General features: G+C 45.1%; 1 protein-coding gene and 4 non-coding genes across 5 annotated transcripts; all 5 read right to left on the bottom strand.

Annotated features, from left to right (window-relative positions):
- Nucleotides 1–10,667: 10,667 nt before the first annotated feature.
- Nucleotides 10,668–15,375, bottom strand: eif4a2 (eukaryotic translation initiation factor 4A2). Its single transcript, XM_085254543.1, has 11 exons — nucleotides 15,269–15,375; nucleotides 14,355–14,412; nucleotides 14,120–14,252; nucleotides 13,739–13,878; nucleotides 13,190–13,358; nucleotides 13,003–13,112; nucleotides 12,552–12,695; nucleotides 12,055–12,192; nucleotides 11,875–11,964; nucleotides 11,548–11,627; nucleotides 10,668–11,470 (listed from the first exon to the last, which is right to left on the bottom strand). Exons 1-11 carry the CDS (start codon nucleotides 15,295–15,297, stop codon nucleotides 11,326–11,328), a joined length of 1,236 nt encoding a protein of 411 aa, XP_085110669.1. The 5' UTR covers nucleotides 15,298–15,375; the 3' UTR covers nucleotides 10,668–11,325.
- LOC146553931 (small nucleolar RNA SNORA81) lies at nucleotides 12,317–12,500 on the bottom strand. Its single transcript, XR_014889724.1, has one exon. It is a non-coding gene; the product is annotated as a small nucleolar RNA SNORA81 (small nucleolar RNA).
- On the bottom strand, nucleotides 12,785–12,965 carry LOC146553930 (small nucleolar RNA SNORA81). Its single transcript, XR_014889725.1, has one exon. It is a non-coding gene; the product is annotated as a small nucleolar RNA SNORA81 (small nucleolar RNA).
- On the bottom strand, nucleotides 13,450–13,524 carry LOC146553929 (small nucleolar RNA SNORD2). The gene has a single exon (XR_014889838.1). It is a non-coding gene; the product is annotated as a small nucleolar RNA SNORD2 (small nucleolar RNA).
- On the bottom strand, nucleotides 13,998–14,072 carry LOC146553928 (small nucleolar RNA SNORD2). Its single transcript, XR_014889839.1, has one exon. It is a non-coding gene; the product is annotated as a small nucleolar RNA SNORD2 (small nucleolar RNA).
- Nucleotides 15,376–16,252: the final 877 nt, after the last annotated feature.

Here is a 16,252-nt window from a genome sequence, read left to right as displayed (position 1 = left end):
AGCTGGCTGTGGGCCCACGGCGCCGTCTTTACAGTCCGAGATACAGTTGCCACCTACTGCCAGCAATGGCAACAACTTGATGGAACTGCTAATTGCCAGCTCGTATGGGATCCCCAAGCCAGCACTACCTTCTTTCGCCAGTGGTAAGGAAAGTGATTTCGCGCTTCTTAAGATGGCTCTGGACAGTCTGCTTGGTAGCCATACTCATCTCACAGAGCAGTTCAAATATCAAATCCTTCTGGAGCAGTTAAAACTACCAAGTGCTCACAAACTAGCACAAGCATATATGCATGATCCCCTGCCATATACTACAGCACTCCAGGCTCTCCAAGACAAATATGGTCAACCTCGTCAGCTCGTACAGAGTGAGCTTGGATCTATCCTGAACTCTCCCCAAGTCCGGGTGGGGGACCCAGAAGCCTTTGACAATTTTGCTCTGGATGTGCAAGCTTTAGTAGGTATGCTTCGATCACTGGAAGGTGAAAACGGCTACGAACTGCGATGTGGCTCTCATGTCGATAAGTTACTGAGTAAGCTCCCAGCAAGCTACAGAGATGGGTTTGTTGAGTATACAGCCTCAGTCGTGGGATACTGAGAACTGGAACTGACAAGACATATACCCTGCCAGATTTTTCAGCCTGGCTCCAAGTGAAGTCGCAGGCCAAGCGCATATCTAGTAGGGCAGCTGACATGTTTCAGGACCAGACCAAACAAGGTCAGAAAGGCAGGAAAAGCCAAAGATATCCTTCCACTGTGTATTACAACACAGACAACAGGAAGGGGGATGGAGCTCATCTGGAACCAGGTCATCGGACACCTCTCATTAGAGGGAAGATTAAGCCAAAACCTTACTGTCCATACTGTGACACCCGTGAGCACTACCTTAATCTTTGCCCCAAATTTAAGACACTGTCCACCACCCAAATTGCAGAGTGGATCAAAGATAAAGGTTGTTGGCGTTGTGGACGGAATCATGCACCTGATGTGTGCACCCTGAAGGCACCCTGTAAAGTGTGCAAACAGCAACATCTTACAGTGCTGCATGAGGTTTGCCAACAGGAGCCTAGGAAAGTCCTGATGGTTGGCACTGCCCCAGATACGTCCACCATCTACATTGATCACCCAAACCGTCCGCATAAGGTCCTGCTAAAGGTTGTGAAGGTGTATCTGTACAATGCTGGGTATTCATTGGAGACCTTTGCTGTACTAGATGACGGTTCTGAACGATCCATCATCCTACCACCAGCCGTGCAGCACCTCAATCTAGGGAAGGAAGCCGAGACACTTCCATTAAGAACTGTTGGTCAGGATGTGATTCACCTGCAAGGGGCCTCGGTCTCCTTTGAGATTTCCCCTGCCCATGATCCTAAGGTGAGATACCACATCCATCATGCCTTCACTGCTGACAAACTGGGCCTCTCCGAGCACAGTTATCCGGTTAAGGCACTCATGCAAAAATATGCACACCTGCAGGGACTCCCACTTTCCCCTGTCGACAGGGTGCAGCCTTTAGTCCTTATTGGCTCAGACTTCCCTCATCTGCTTGTCCCAACGAAGCCTGTACGGTCTGGCCCTCCTGGGGGTCCATTGGCAGTCTGTACCCGCCTTGGGTGGGCTCTGGAGGGTCCAGCTAATTTAACCCAGTTCGCTGTGGAAGAGCAACAGTGTCTCTTTACTGGGTCCCCAAACAATGATCTCCTTCAACATGTAGAACGATTGTGGAAGACAGATGTACTCCCATACACAAATGTGAAGACCGCGACACGTTCTAAGGAAGATCAGAAAGCACTTGAAGCTCTTGAGCAGCGCACAACCAGAGTGCAGGTGGAGGGAGTGACAAGATATGCAACGCCCCTCCTCCGTCGCAAAGACAGTCCTCGCCTCTGGGCACCCAGACTGGCCTTGCTACCACAGCTACGGAGTACTGAACGTCGGATAGCGAGAGACCCAGGGCAGGCTGAAACCTATTGTCAGGAAGTGCATAAACTGGAGGTGGTAGGCTATGTTGAGAAACTATCCCCCGAGAAGGTGGATTGTTCGGGCGAGTCATGGTATCTACCCCACCATGTAGTTCACCACAACAACAAGGCTAGACTTGTATTCAACTGCTCATACCAGTACAACGGGCTCAGCCTCAACAGCCAGTTGCTTCCAGGTCCAATTCTGGGACCTTCACTGCTTGGGGTCCTCCTCCGCTTCAGGGAGCATACTGTGGCCATAAGTGGTGACATCAAGGCAATGTTCCACCAAATTCGGTTGCTGCCTGAGGACAAACCTCTGCTCCGCTTCCTATGGAGGTCTATGAGGAAGGATGAGGAGCCAAGTGTGTACGAGTGGCAGGTTCTGCCTTTTGGTACAACGTGCAGTCCTTGTTGTGCCACCTATGCCCTCCAAAGACATGTCAGGGACAACAGCCAGGGTAATGAAGATATCTTGGACACGGTGGAGAGGGCCTTCTACGTCGATAACTGTTTGCATAGTCTCCAATCTGCAGAGGAGGCTAAGACACTCATAGATCGGATGCGAGAGTTACTCGCCAAAGGGGGATTCGAGATTAGGCAATGGGCCAGTAATGTTCCATCGGTGGTGGAACACCTACCAATGGAAGCCAAAGCAGCCAGCACAGAGCTTTGGCTCTCCCAGCACAGCCAAGACCCAGAAGAACCAGCTCTGGGCCTTCGTTGGAACTGTCTCACTGACCGCCTTGGATACAGGCATCGACCTGTGGAGTACTCTCTGCCCACACTGAGAAATGTTTACCGGGTGATGGCATCACAATATGATCCTCTGGGCTTCCTCATACCCTTCTCAACTCGAGCAAAGGTTCTAATTCAGGATCTTTGGAAGGCAGGAGTTGGATGGGATGAACAAATCCATCCTACGGCCTTACTAGACAGATGGACACAGTGGGAGAAGGAACTAGTGAACTTGCCACAGGTGGAACTACCAAGATGCTATGTCTCACCAAGAGCCGACGTCGGGAGACCGGATAGAGGGGCTCACATATTTTGTGATGCCTCCGAAAGAGCCTATGGAGCAGTAGCCTATCTGCGAACACAGGACTCCCAAGGCGACGTCCACGTGGCATTCATGATGGCGAGGTCAAGAGTAAGCCCCCGGAAACAGATTTCTATGCCACGTTTGGAGTTATGTGCAGCTCTTGCCGGAGCCCAACTGGCTAGAGTACTGGAGACCGAGCTGGCATTTCAACCCAGTGACATTACCCTATGGAGCGACTCAACAACCATTTTGACCTGGATCCAATCTGATTCATGCCGCTATAAGGTCTTTGTTGGTACCAGGATTGCCGAAATACAAGATCTTACCGAGGTGTCAAGTTGGAGGTATGTCAACACCAAGGACAATCCGGCTGATGACCTCACGCGAGGGAAAAGCCTTCTCGAGCTGGGTCAACCAAACCGTTGGACTCAGGGCCCACCTTTCCTTTTAACGAACCCTGATACCTGGCCAACTCTCCATGAAGGTGAAGGTCAAGAAGACGATGGGGAGCTGAGAGGAACAGCATTCTGTGGAACCACCACCATGTGCAGTCCACAGCAAATGGTGCCAATTTCCAATTTTGGCAAATGGAGTGAAGCGGTTAAGGCTACCCATCGGATCCTTCATGGGGCGGCTGCTGATCACGAAAACCATGTCATGACTGCTACAGATGTATCAGCTGCTGAGCTGCATCTCCTGAAACAAGCTCAAAATGATAGCTTCCCCGAGGAATTACAGACCCTGGTTGCTGGTAAGGCAATTCTTAAGCAGAGTTGCCTGCTAACACTTGCTCCAGAGTATGATCCGGCTATTGGACTGATAAGAGTTGGGGGAAGACTCAGAAGAGCAGAAGGTCTGGACTTGGATGCCATGCACCCCATAGTCCTTGATCCGCAGCATCCGGTGACTAAACTACTGATCAGGCAATACGATGAGCAGCTGTTGCACCCTGGGCCAGAACGAGTGTTCGGGGAGATGAGGAGGAAATATTGGATTCTCCGAGGTAGGGAGGCAATCAAGCGGCACCAGCACAGCTGTGGTGAGTGTCGAAGGTGGCGAGCCAGTCCTGATATTCCTCGGATGGCAGATCTACCCCCCGCAAGGCTGCGCCTATACAAACCACCCTTTTGGTCCACTGGGGTCGACTGCTTTGGCCCTTACAACATCAAAGTGGGGCGGCGCACTGAAAAGCGCTGGGGTATCATATTCAAATGCATGACTACGAGCTGTGTGCATCTTGACCTGTTGGACAGCATAGATACCGATGCCTTTCTCATGGCTCTGCGTCGGTTTATTGCACGCCGGGGCAAGCCATATGAGATCCTATCTGACTGTGGTACCAACTTCAGGGGAGGAGAGACCGAACTGCGGTCTAGTTTCTCAGCTCTTGAAGCCCCCATTAAAGAGCAGCTGGCGGAGCAGAGGATTGAGTTCCGGTTCAATCCACCAGGTTCCCCCCATTTTGGAGGTACTTGGGAACGGGAGATAAGGTCTGTGAAGACAGCTCTTCAAGTGGTGTTGGGAGGCCATACGGTGACAGAGGCAGTTTTGCAAACTGTGCTGATCGAAGTGGAAGGGATCATTAATGCAAAGCCTCTTGGGTATGTCTCTTCGGATGTAGCGGATCCGGATCCAGTCACACCCAACTTATTGCTAATGGGGCGACGAGATGCATCACTCCCCCAGGTGATTTATGCTTCGAGTGAGATGCTGGGAAGACGGCGATGGCGCCATAGTCAGATTCTGGCGGACCATTTTTGGTCCAACTTCCTGCGTCACCATCTGCCGGATCTTCAGAGGAGACAAAGATGGCAGGGGGAAACTGACAACTTGACCATGGGACAAGTGGTTATGGTGGTTGACTCACAACTACCGCGAGCGCAGTGGCCCATCGGAAAGGTGGTCAAGGCCTGTCCAGGGCCAGACGGTCGGGTGAGAGCGGCTGAGGTGACAATCAAGGGACAGACATATCTTCGACCAGTTGCCAGATTAGTCAGACTCTCAGCCTGGGAGGATGATGAGGCCTGTAAACCCAATGATGCTTAGACTTTCGGTTGAAGAGCAAATTTATCACTTAAATTTGGGGGCGGCTGTGTCCGAAAGTCTCCTTATATTTCAATCGCATCGCTATAAGTGCAGTGTTAATTTCTGCCGATAAGTTCCACTTTGTTCTTACTGTTTGCTGCGGTGATGACGTCACATGCTTTTACAATGCTCCTGCCGTATCACGAGTCCGAGGAGCACTAGCCATGTTTTTTCTCCATGAGTGTGGGGGAATAGCGATCTCCAGCCGTGTGCGTTCCTGTGCAAATGTGAGTCAAAATCCCTCCAGTTCTACGAGTCTATTTCCACTTATAGCACGGGTTGTACTTTGACATTGATTACAGGGGGTTTATGCTAGGAGATTTATCGAGAGTGGTAGAGGCATGTGACTTACCACCGTAGCATTTGTTGCGGGTTGGATCTGTGTACCGCGGTTGTGTTATTTAGCCACAAGAGGGCACTGAAGACCATGTAATTGCTGACCTTTCCTAATTTGGGGGCATTAGGTCTTTTCTGTTGTCTGAGATATATAGATATTCTTGTTTCCTGCCTGTTTAAATGGGATTGTGGGACTTTCTTATGTCAGAGCATTCAGCTGATTATTTGGGTTACAGATCATTATATTGGCATGATGTTGGGAAGTGACGAGTGTTATATTTATATGTGAAAATTGTTTCTCCTTGTTTCTTGTTATTCAGAACCACACGTCTGTCCACCCCTCCCACATTCGTTAAGTATGCCTACTGCTGTACTGTTGAGCTGCTATTAACTTCCATTAAAGTATATCCGGACATCACTCTCTGTGCCCCACTCTCTGACCGGAGTTTAAGTCCTGAGGGAGCTATCATCCCAGCATCCCAGAGATAACTCTCTAACACTAATGTTCCTGTGTAAATTTATAAATAAAAGGACTACAATGGAACGCTATGGAAATAAGCTTCCAGTGAACGCTTTTATAAGTGGACTTTCTATCAGGATGTTTCCTGGTGACCTAAGAGCACCGGGATGTTTCCTGGTGACCTAATTTGAATGAGTTGATCTCTCATTATCTTATATGGGGCGTGATTATGTCAGCTTTCATATAAACTGTCTGCTCGTAAGCTGACTGAAGTACAGACTTTCATTGCAAAAGAAATAAGTAAAAGCTTTAATTGAAGGGGTTTAACAATCATATTGCATTAACTGTTTAGGGCAGGGGTAGGGAACTCCAGGCCTCGAGAGCCGGTGTCCTGCAGGTTTTAGATGTGTCCTTGATCCAACACAGCTGATTTAAATGGCTAAATTAGCTCCTCAACATGTCTTGAAGTTCTGGTAGAGTGTGGACAAATATAAACACTTAAAAACTAAAAAGCAGCAGCATTAAAAAAACCCAGAATCTGACGTAGATTTAAATGGAATAGTTTCCCTGTATTTGGAGTTCATTTCAACACTTTTAAGTTCTCAAAGGCTGTGTCCCAATTAAGAGACAGCACGCTTGAAGTACGCATTTTAAGTGCGGTTACGTCACCGCCACGCGACGACGGCTGTCCCAATTCGAAGTGTGCTTCAAATGCATCCAAATGCGCTGTCGATTTCTATGGGCTCAAAATGTGGTCATAAATATTTTGTACTTGTAAAAAAGATTTGTATGTGTAAAAAAGATTTGTGTGTGCGTAAAAAAGATTTGTGTGTGGACTTAGAAAAAAAAACCCCTGCAAGTTACAAGTACGGATTTTGACCCTCAAAATCCGTACTTGTAACTTGCTGGAGCCTGGAGCTGCAGCTGGAGCCTATCCCAGCTGTCATAGGGCGAGAGGCGGGGTACACCCTGGACAGGTCGTCAGTCTGTCATAGGGCCAACGCACAGGGACAGACAACCATTCGCACTCACATTCACTCGCACATTCACACAATGGCAATTTGGATTTTCCAATTAACCTATCCCCTCAAGCTGCATGTCTTTGGACGGTGGGAGGAAGCCGGAGTACCCGGAGGGAACCCACGCAAACACGGGGAGAACATGCAAACTCCACACAGAAAGCCCCCGGCCTGATGTTGGAATTGAACTCAGGACCTTCTTGCTGTGCGGCAACAGTGCTAACCACCGTGCCACCCGGTATCTATCTATCGATAGATAGATAGATAGATAGATATAATGTATATATATATATATATATATATATATATATATATATAATATCTGACAATACTATAATATTGGCCATATTATATTTACATTGCCACAGTGAGATGAACAACATTAACAACATGAACTAATTGTTATTTACTGACTAATCTTAAATGACTGTTCAGCACAGAAATGAAGCCCAACAAGCATGTTTTACAGTCCCGTGGTCTCAGCCTCAGATACTCAACTAAAGTGATGTCATGACAAAAATGAATGACCAACAAAACATTTTTCTCCTTCATTTCTGTCAAACAAAGCTGTATGTAACGTGTCTCGCGGTTAGCATCATGGTTGCTAGGCAACCTGAACAGCGCGACGAAGCGTATACCGTCCCATTTCCAGTGTTGGGGAGTAACGGAATACATGTACCGCCGTTACGTATTTAAAATACAAAATATGAGTAACTGTATTCCGTTACAGTTACCGTTTAAAAAGGTGGTATTCAGAATACAGTTACTTTGTTGAAATAAATGGATTACACTGCGGTACTTTCCTGTTTCATTTTGTCGCGGGTCAGGACTGTTTGGGTTTTGTTTGACAGCTACATTCTGTTGTTCCAGGCGGCAGCGTTACGGTTGCCATGGTTACAGGGCGACGCTGTCTCTCTCTGCGACTGTGTGCTTCCTGGGTGAGAGAGCGCCTTTTCGTTGTTGTTGTTGTTGTGGTGCTAAGCTAACAGGCTGAATGCTACAAGCATAGCTCTAAAGAATGTAGCATCATGGGCAGTGTAGTCCGTGTTGCAGGGAGAATGGACTGCCATACACGTTATGGGTCTGTGAGCGCGAGGAGGGAGAAAAAGGGGAGTGGAAAGGTACGAGTTGTCATCGAGCAAAAACGGGAGCTGGAAGCATGTAAATATAATAATAACCACTGCAGCCAAGAAGAGTGCCTGACGAGCCCAGTTGTAAGTAAGCTATTAAGACTCGACTGTACACCGTGTTCGTGTTTTCCTCCGAAAACAATAAGTTCCGTTGGAGCAGTCTTTCAATGCCTCTCTCTGTCTCTGGCAAGCAGAGTTGACCCACACAACAAAGCTATTAAAGCTATTTTTCGGCTACGAGCCGACAGGGACCCCGCCGTATTATGCTGGGCTTACACTGTGCGATTTTTTCAGTCGCGCGATTCAGCTCCTGCTCAAACTGTACGATTGACTCGCAGGGGTTAGAAGTTCATAGGTCACGATGCAGGGTCTCACACTATACGACCCGATGCTCTGATGCGACCTGAGTGCTCACACTGTGCGTCCATAAAATGAAGGTTATGACTAGTGGTGTGCGGATCGATACTGAAATATCGATTCTTCCGATACCAGCAATTTATGTTCTAGAATCGATTCTCATATTATAATATCGATATTTTAGTACTCTGGGGTAAATTTGTAGTTTTTCCATTAAAATGAACGCAGTGGAAAGAAACTATACCATTCGGATCGTCTAATTTGGAAGGAACCACTTCCTCTTACGCCTTTCATAGTCATATGCGAAATAAGGCTGTATAAATGTGTTGCAGCCCCTGGCCTGCACACTCACAACAATGGCTGAGCGCAAACAGAGTCATGTGTGGACGCGTTTTACCTCCAACTGAAGAGGAGGACAGGGACACAGACGTCTCTCGCAGAATCCTTTAGTGCTGCAGGCAGGCAACATGCTCAAATAGCGCACGACTTCAGTTTTTTTTTTATATGATTATTCTGCATTATTAAGCAATAAAAACAAGTTGTCTGATGTCCTCTAATCATTATGAAGCAATATGGTTATGTTATTATTACAATTACATAATAAAATTATATATTGTATTATGAAATGCAATGAAACATTACGTTTTTGTACAGAGTATCGGTATCGGATCAGTATCGCCGATACCACCCTGAATTTTACTTGGTATCGGATCGGAAAGGAAATCAGTGGTATCGCACATCACTAGTTATGACAGAAATTCTGTCGCTCGCTCTCCCTCTCTGTCTTTCACTCACACAGACACGCCACCACCACCATCAACTTTGCTAAATTGCTAATGAAAAACACTGATCAGCCAGCTGTGATTGAGCAGCAGTGTAGATCCAACTATTTTCAAGGTTGTTGTGGTCGTGATAATTTTGTGAGGCCACATCGAAAAGGCTCGGATGAGCTTTCCAAAGTTCTACAAGTTGTGCCTCCATCGCTTGTGTCCAGATCACAGGCTGCACTGCCATGCTGCGCCGTCTTTTTCGCTGACATTTGTGTTTGAGCGTGCGCAGTGTGACAAACTGCGGTGACACCCTCACGACGGTCGTGAGGATTTCAAACATGTTTGAAATCCTCACGACCAAGCGATTGATGATCGGGAGCTCGTCGTGAGGTGTTAATCTCTTCTCGTTACCCCACGTATACTACACGATGCACGACGCACGATGAAGGCCAAAATCGGGCCGATCGCCAAAACGGTCGCACGACTCAAAAATCGGCTCAAAATGGGCCAAATATCGCACAGTGTAAGCCCAGCATTAGTCAGAGGTCCCTTTACTACAGTTCGGAGTCGCGGACCTTCAGTAATAGTAATGAATCACACAGCAATCGTACATTCACGTTGTAAAAAGCATGATAATATATTAAGTATTCCAAAGTATTCAGAATACGTTACTGTCATTGAGTAACGTAACGGAATACGTTACAGAATACATTTTGGGGCATGTATTCTGTAATGGAATACATTTTAAAAGTAACCTTCCCAACACTGCCCATTTCACAAGCCTTTCACTTCCGCACTTCTCGTACTTATAGTACGCACCGTACGTAGTACGCGTAGTGCGCGTACTTCAAGCGTTCAGTCTCTTAATTGGGACACAGCCAAAGTGTGATACGTGTACCACTGGTGGTACGTGGGCTCCCTCTAGTGGTACATAGGAACGCCCCAAACATTTTTTTAAAGATTAAATAATATACCATGTTCTGATCACTTGTTACATCCTGTGTATGACAGTTCAAATAAATAACATTCACATAATAAAATTGTGTGTAAACAGGCATATATTACTGTACTGGTGCAATAAAAGTACTTTTTGAAGTACAATTCTCCAAACACTTACATTTACTCGAGCAGGGTTAGGGGTTGCCACCTCAGCATGCAGTCTAGTTCTATAGTCTTGCTAATGACCTACTATTGTTAATCAGCTGTTTCAGCACACTGGACCTCAAGGACTGAAGTTTGACACCCCTGATCTAGAGTCTCATAGATTTCAATTTGTTCACTAATTTTAAGTTTAAAACACGAGTACTATGCTGCTAACATTGAGCTCATCTTGCTGCAGGGATACCACTAGGTGGAATTGTTACATAAGCTCTACTGCAAGCACTCGCACCACTATGCATCTCTTCATGTCTATGAATGTCAGTTGCAGCACTTAAACCAGTTCAAAAAAATCCTGTTATTTAAAAAAAAAAAAAAAAAACCAGTATAAAGCCAGACACCAAAACAAAAGTTGCTCTAAGTTAACTTAAGTTTATTAAGACATTCATATAATCCAAGAGGAGGAAATCTGAAAAGTAGTCAAGGAGGGGAACGGGCAATATACTCTGGTAAGGGTAAAACCACGTCAGCAAAATATAGCCAACCAGTGAGGGATTCTGATATATAGCAAGTGGGATAAAAAAAAATATATATATGGTACATTTAAATTAAACACATTCACGAAGATAAACAAAAAGCAAGTGAATCCTACAGTATAACATGACAAAAGCCTCTATTAAGCAGGCCCACGATACATCGCACATATGTTAGCATAACATAATTTGCAGACTTTATACAGCACTTATACCTTTTAGTCCACAAGTAAGTTACTAAATGGTGGAGAACATCGAATACACGCATCTTAAGTGAACATGGAAAGAAATACCTGATAAGAACCTTAATGCTTATAGACCCCATGGCTTTGCAGCTCCAACCAATCAACTGTCAAGGTCAGAATCTACAACTGTCCAAGAGGGACCACCAAAGAAGTCACCTCGCTTTTAACACATACCAAAATTCTGATCGAAGGTTTAGCATTGAGAAGTTTTTTTTCCCCCTCGAATAATAAGCACAATGCAAGTGGACAATCGCTATCACTGCGTTTAAAACAAAAAGAAAAATCTCAGGGCTCAAATCAGGTCGGCCACATTCATAGGCATCTCCTCCACGGTTGTATTGTAAAACGTCTCAATGTCACGAAGAATCCTCTTGTCCTCCTCAGTCACAAAGTTGATAGCAACTCCTTTTCTGCCAAAACGGCCACCGCGACCAATTCTGTGGAGGAAAATTGGACCATGTTAGACTTAGAGAGGCAACAACAGAGCACATTCTTCCAAAGAAACTCAACTCACCTATGAATGTAGTTCTCACGGTTTGTGGGAAGGTCATAGTTAATGACCAGGGAAACCTGCTGTACATCAATTCCACGAGCCTGGTGTGGGAGGGGAGAAAAAGACATGTTCAATTTAACTCCTTAACAGACAGACTGATGAAGACTGCATATTATTAATGTTGCTCGCGAATAAGTAACAGATTCCTACGTTAAAAGAACCCATTGTGGAGAACGAGCCCTAATCTCCCAAAAGTTTCGACTGCTTGGTCATTTCAGGACTTTTGCAGGATTAAAAACATTTTGGGTTGTAACGTCACAGATGATCATGAGTGTTGATCACACTTACCAGAAGATCAGTAGTGATCAACACTCTGCTTGAGCCAGACCTAAACTCCCTCATAATCACATCACGCTCCTTCTGGTCCATGTCACCGTGCTGCAAATGGAAAATATAGATTAATACTGATGAGCAAAAGCATTTGCTTGCACCAACATAAGATTCAAGCAGGGAGAGGACGTGTCATACCAGAGCAGAGACGGTGAAGTCTCTAGCATGCATCTTTTCAGTCAACCAGTCGACTTTTCTCCTGGTGTTGAGGAAGATCACAGCCTGTGTGATTGTCAGAGTCTCATACAGATCACAGAGAGTGTCCAACTTCCACTCCTGGAAACAAACACGAGGTTATGAGATGTAAAGCACTGTTAACTGAAAAACATCAACATGAAGTCACAGCAGAATCCTGTAGTTTAACATCTACCCCACTTCCATGTTAAATGAGGAGCAGCTATTGTGTAACACAGGATTTCGAGACAAAGGAAACTGGACATTAAGAAAGAGGTCCCTCCTAGCCTCATTTCCAATACCATGCCTTTGATCTCCTTCTCTGGTGTACCCATGCTTACACGGCCACATGAGCTAAACCTGTGAGGCTTGGCTCATGCAGTTTCAGCAGGGTGCTTTAGAGAGAAGGGAAATTAAAACATTCACAGTGGTACAAGATTATCAGCAGAAATCTTACCAACCTCTCGCTCCACATTAATGTAGAACTGCTTGATACCCTCAAGGGTAAGCTCTTCTTTCTTCACCAAGATGCGAACGGGATCTCGCATGAACTTCTTAGTTACCTCCAACACATCTGCTGGCATTGTGGCTGAGAGCAGGACCACCTGAAGAAGCAGCACTACATGTTACACCACCCCCCCCAAAAAAAAAAATCAACATAAAATTTGTTACAAGCGTATTAAAAGACAATGCCAATTGTGGCACTTGACCTTGAGATTGCAGCCAAAGAACATTAAGAAAGAGGTTCGACCACATCTCATTTTCAGTCAAGTGCACAATAATCTGCTTCCACGTAAAAAATCTGCTATCATCATTGCATGAAACAGAAAATCTGGATCACACAATTATAGCAGACCTCTGTTGATGCAGAAGGGCATCTTATTTGTTCTCTGGTGTGCGTTGGTTTCTTACTTGAATGTTTGTGCTCAGTTTCTGGAAGATCTCATAGATCTGATCCTTGAAGCCGCGACTCAACATCTCATCGGCTTCATCCAGAACAAACATCTTGATCCATTTTGGAGCTGCAGAGAAATGTCATGTTTGTTAGCAAACATATCACCAATCCGAGCTTCCAGTAAGCAGGACCTGTAATACTTACACAGGTGCTTCCTGTTCAGCATGTCGTACACACGTCCAGGTGTGCCCACCACTATGTGAGGGGCCTCGGCCTGGAGCTTCTGTATTTCACTACGGAGATTGGTCCCTCCAATGCAGGCATGGCAGGTTGCCCCCATGTAGTCACCCAAAGCCAGAATTACCTTCTGGATCTAAGAAGGGGAGATGGGACAGAAGAACTTGTTTAAGATAATGTGGCACAGAGAGCCAGACAAGACTCGCAAACTGCAGAAAAACTGTTTAAAGTGATCAGTAGAGTAAAAGAAACTCTCCATTTCAAGAGTCAGTCCCGAAAGATGGTATGCCATCACATCACTCAGTTTTTCACAGAAAAATTCGAAAGCATTTCACCTTTCAGACCAATGTAGCCACGGACAGAGACTACATTAGCTTAAGAAGATACTCGTCAAATCTTTTGGAATTTGAACAAATCTTTAAAAGATTGTACCTTAGGATCTGAATTAGTGTCCTCAGTACGCTGCTTAGGTCTGAGGTACTGCTGAGGTTTATGGTGACCTCAGGAACAGCATACCTGCTGAGCCAGCTCTCTAGTCGGAGCCAAAACCAGAGCCTGAGTCTCCTTCTGCTCAATATCCAACTGCTGCAAGATAGAGATGGCAAATGTGGCTGTCTTGCCAGTTCCAGACTGGGCCTGAGCAATGACATCATAGCCTGACAGTAAGGGGAAAAAATTATTTTAAGTACATATATTTGTTTCTCAAAACAGAAACAGGCTAAACAAAATCATCCTTTGCAAGATTTGACTCATTAACTAATCATTTTACAGTACTGAGTGATCAGCATGAAACAAAGTTATCCCCATGTTTTGGGTAAGTCCCGAAAGATGGTAGACCATCATTTCACTCAAACATCTACAATCCTATTCTGAGTTTAAAAAGAAAAGTGTCTGTACCTTTGATGCAAGGGATGATGGCCCTCTGTTGAATGGCAGATGGTTTTTCAAAACCATATGCGTATATGCCCCTGAGAAGAGTCTCCTTCAGGTTCATATCATCAAAGTTGTCTGTAATCTCATTCCAGTTGCTCTGAATTTTGGGAAAGACAGTACATGGGTGAATTAGTACTTCAATGATCCAGTTACAGCCAAAAATATAGTGCCAGTGCTTGTATTTCGCCATACTACTTACCTCGATGACACCATCAGGCTCCATTCCATCTGGTCCCCCATGGTCTCTATCTCTTGAGCTGTTGGAAATGAAACACTCTTCAATTTTTACATAAAATGTGACCTTAAAAATAAACTGAACGCATGCTACAGCGGTCGTTTCTTCCAGGCGTCATTTAATGTGAAGGCCTGCTGCTCACTCATCTCCAACAATAAGACCGCCTATTTCGCGCTCAGGGTGAGAAACTAAAACACAGAAATTACGTTAGATATGTAGTGAGATAGTCAATCGTAGCCTGGGTTACGCCCCAGCGATCTAGTTCCACAGTCTGGAGGTTCACTGAGCGCACGTGTCAAATTGCACGAGCCGGGCTCCACTGCTAGTCCCTCATAAAATGGCCGCTTACGTAACCTCCAAAGATTTGAGGCTGGCTCCTTATACCCACTGTGGTCCCCGGTAACTCAAGATTAAAATTACATCTGTACACTTTGGATGTACCTCAACATGGAGCTCCGCTTCGCTCACCGTTAGCCAATATGTCGGACAGTTGGGCCTGTACTGCCAACGGTGGCTTCTTCTGAGGCCTACATACAGCCTGGACCGACGACTCTCAATTTGGATAATCCCCAGCTACAATAGTAAACAAAGGGTTCTACTAATCACTACAAAGTCCTGGTATACTTTGAGTATGACGTGGCCAAATATTAAACATTTAAAGCAGAATGCTTTTAAAAGCAGTTTGGAACTACGGTGTGTAACGGAGCAGCTAGCGTCACATAGCTAACAGTTAGCCCCAGCGGTTGGGGCCTAGTTAGCTATTTAATAACTAATTTTGCATAACACTAACTGCAAACCACTTTCTCGAGGTTAGACGCAGATAAATATTCAGCGTCGTTTAAAAAAAAAAAAAAACTCGCCCAAACGTATTCTCTTACCTGTTGTAATCAGCAGAATCGCTAGACATGATCCGTTCCCAACTTCAGCATGCGAGTGGAAAGATCGCTGCTCGAGAATACAACTGCATTTATGGAGCCGGACTATTTTCACCGACAAACTCAGTGCCCAATTTGGCTGACAATAAAATATTAGTTGACTGACTTAATGTTTGAATCACATTTTATTTAACACACTACTTGTTGTGTTCAAATATGTCTTTAGATAAACAATAAAATGTTAAAATTGTTCCAGACTATATTCCTCGGCGGAAGGATATTGCAGTAATAGTGGGTGCTCGGGCTCGCTACCGTGTCTCTGATAGGTCAAAACTCGCTCTGACAAGTGTTGTGCAACATTTTTGGAGAGAAGGTTTGCATGAGGCCCATGCAAGCGGGGTTCAAGAAATAAAATGAAGTTTACTACCACACAGGCAGAGCTAACCGAGGCTTTGCTGTCCAAGTGTGATTATTAAATAACTTTTAATTGGCATAGAGTTTAAAAAGGGACAATGCTGCAGTTTCTGTGTCTTTGACACACTTGCTGTTCCATATTTATCAGTTATGTGTAGTGTTTGAGGCAGGTTTAAACAATTAAAGTACACAGTCACTTCCATATGTGGAGTGACAGATATAGAAGTGGTATCTTGCATATTGTAAGGAAAGCTGATTGGACAGGCAAACTTGTCATAACAATAACTGCTTTGGGGAAAGTGTGGGGAGAAATCTGGAGAAGGCTTCTTCTTGGCATATCATTCAGTAGATTTCTGCTACCTGCTGGACTTAAGCAACTGACAGTTTGTACGAACTAATTCTCTGTCAGTCTCTTGTGTTTCTTTATTCCAGAAATCAGAGACGTTACACAGAGGAGACACTCAAAGACTTATGAAAAAAGGACATTGGAAAGTACTGACAGCTAAGATTGGTTGTACTTATGTTAGGGTAAAAGTTAACAAGCCTTGATTTAAAAAAAAAAATCAGATTTGA

Source organism: Mchenga conophoros, linkage group LG18, assembly GCF_057382185.1.
Source record: "Mchenga conophoros isolate Kocher_MC1m ecotype Shallow Benthic linkage group LG18, M_conophoros_male_GT1.1, whole genome shotgun sequence".
Classification (NCBI taxonomy): domain Eukaryota; kingdom Metazoa; phylum Chordata; class Actinopteri; order Cichliformes; family Cichlidae; genus Mchenga; species Mchenga conophoros.
This window is presented reverse-complemented; position numbering and strand designations above follow the sequence as displayed.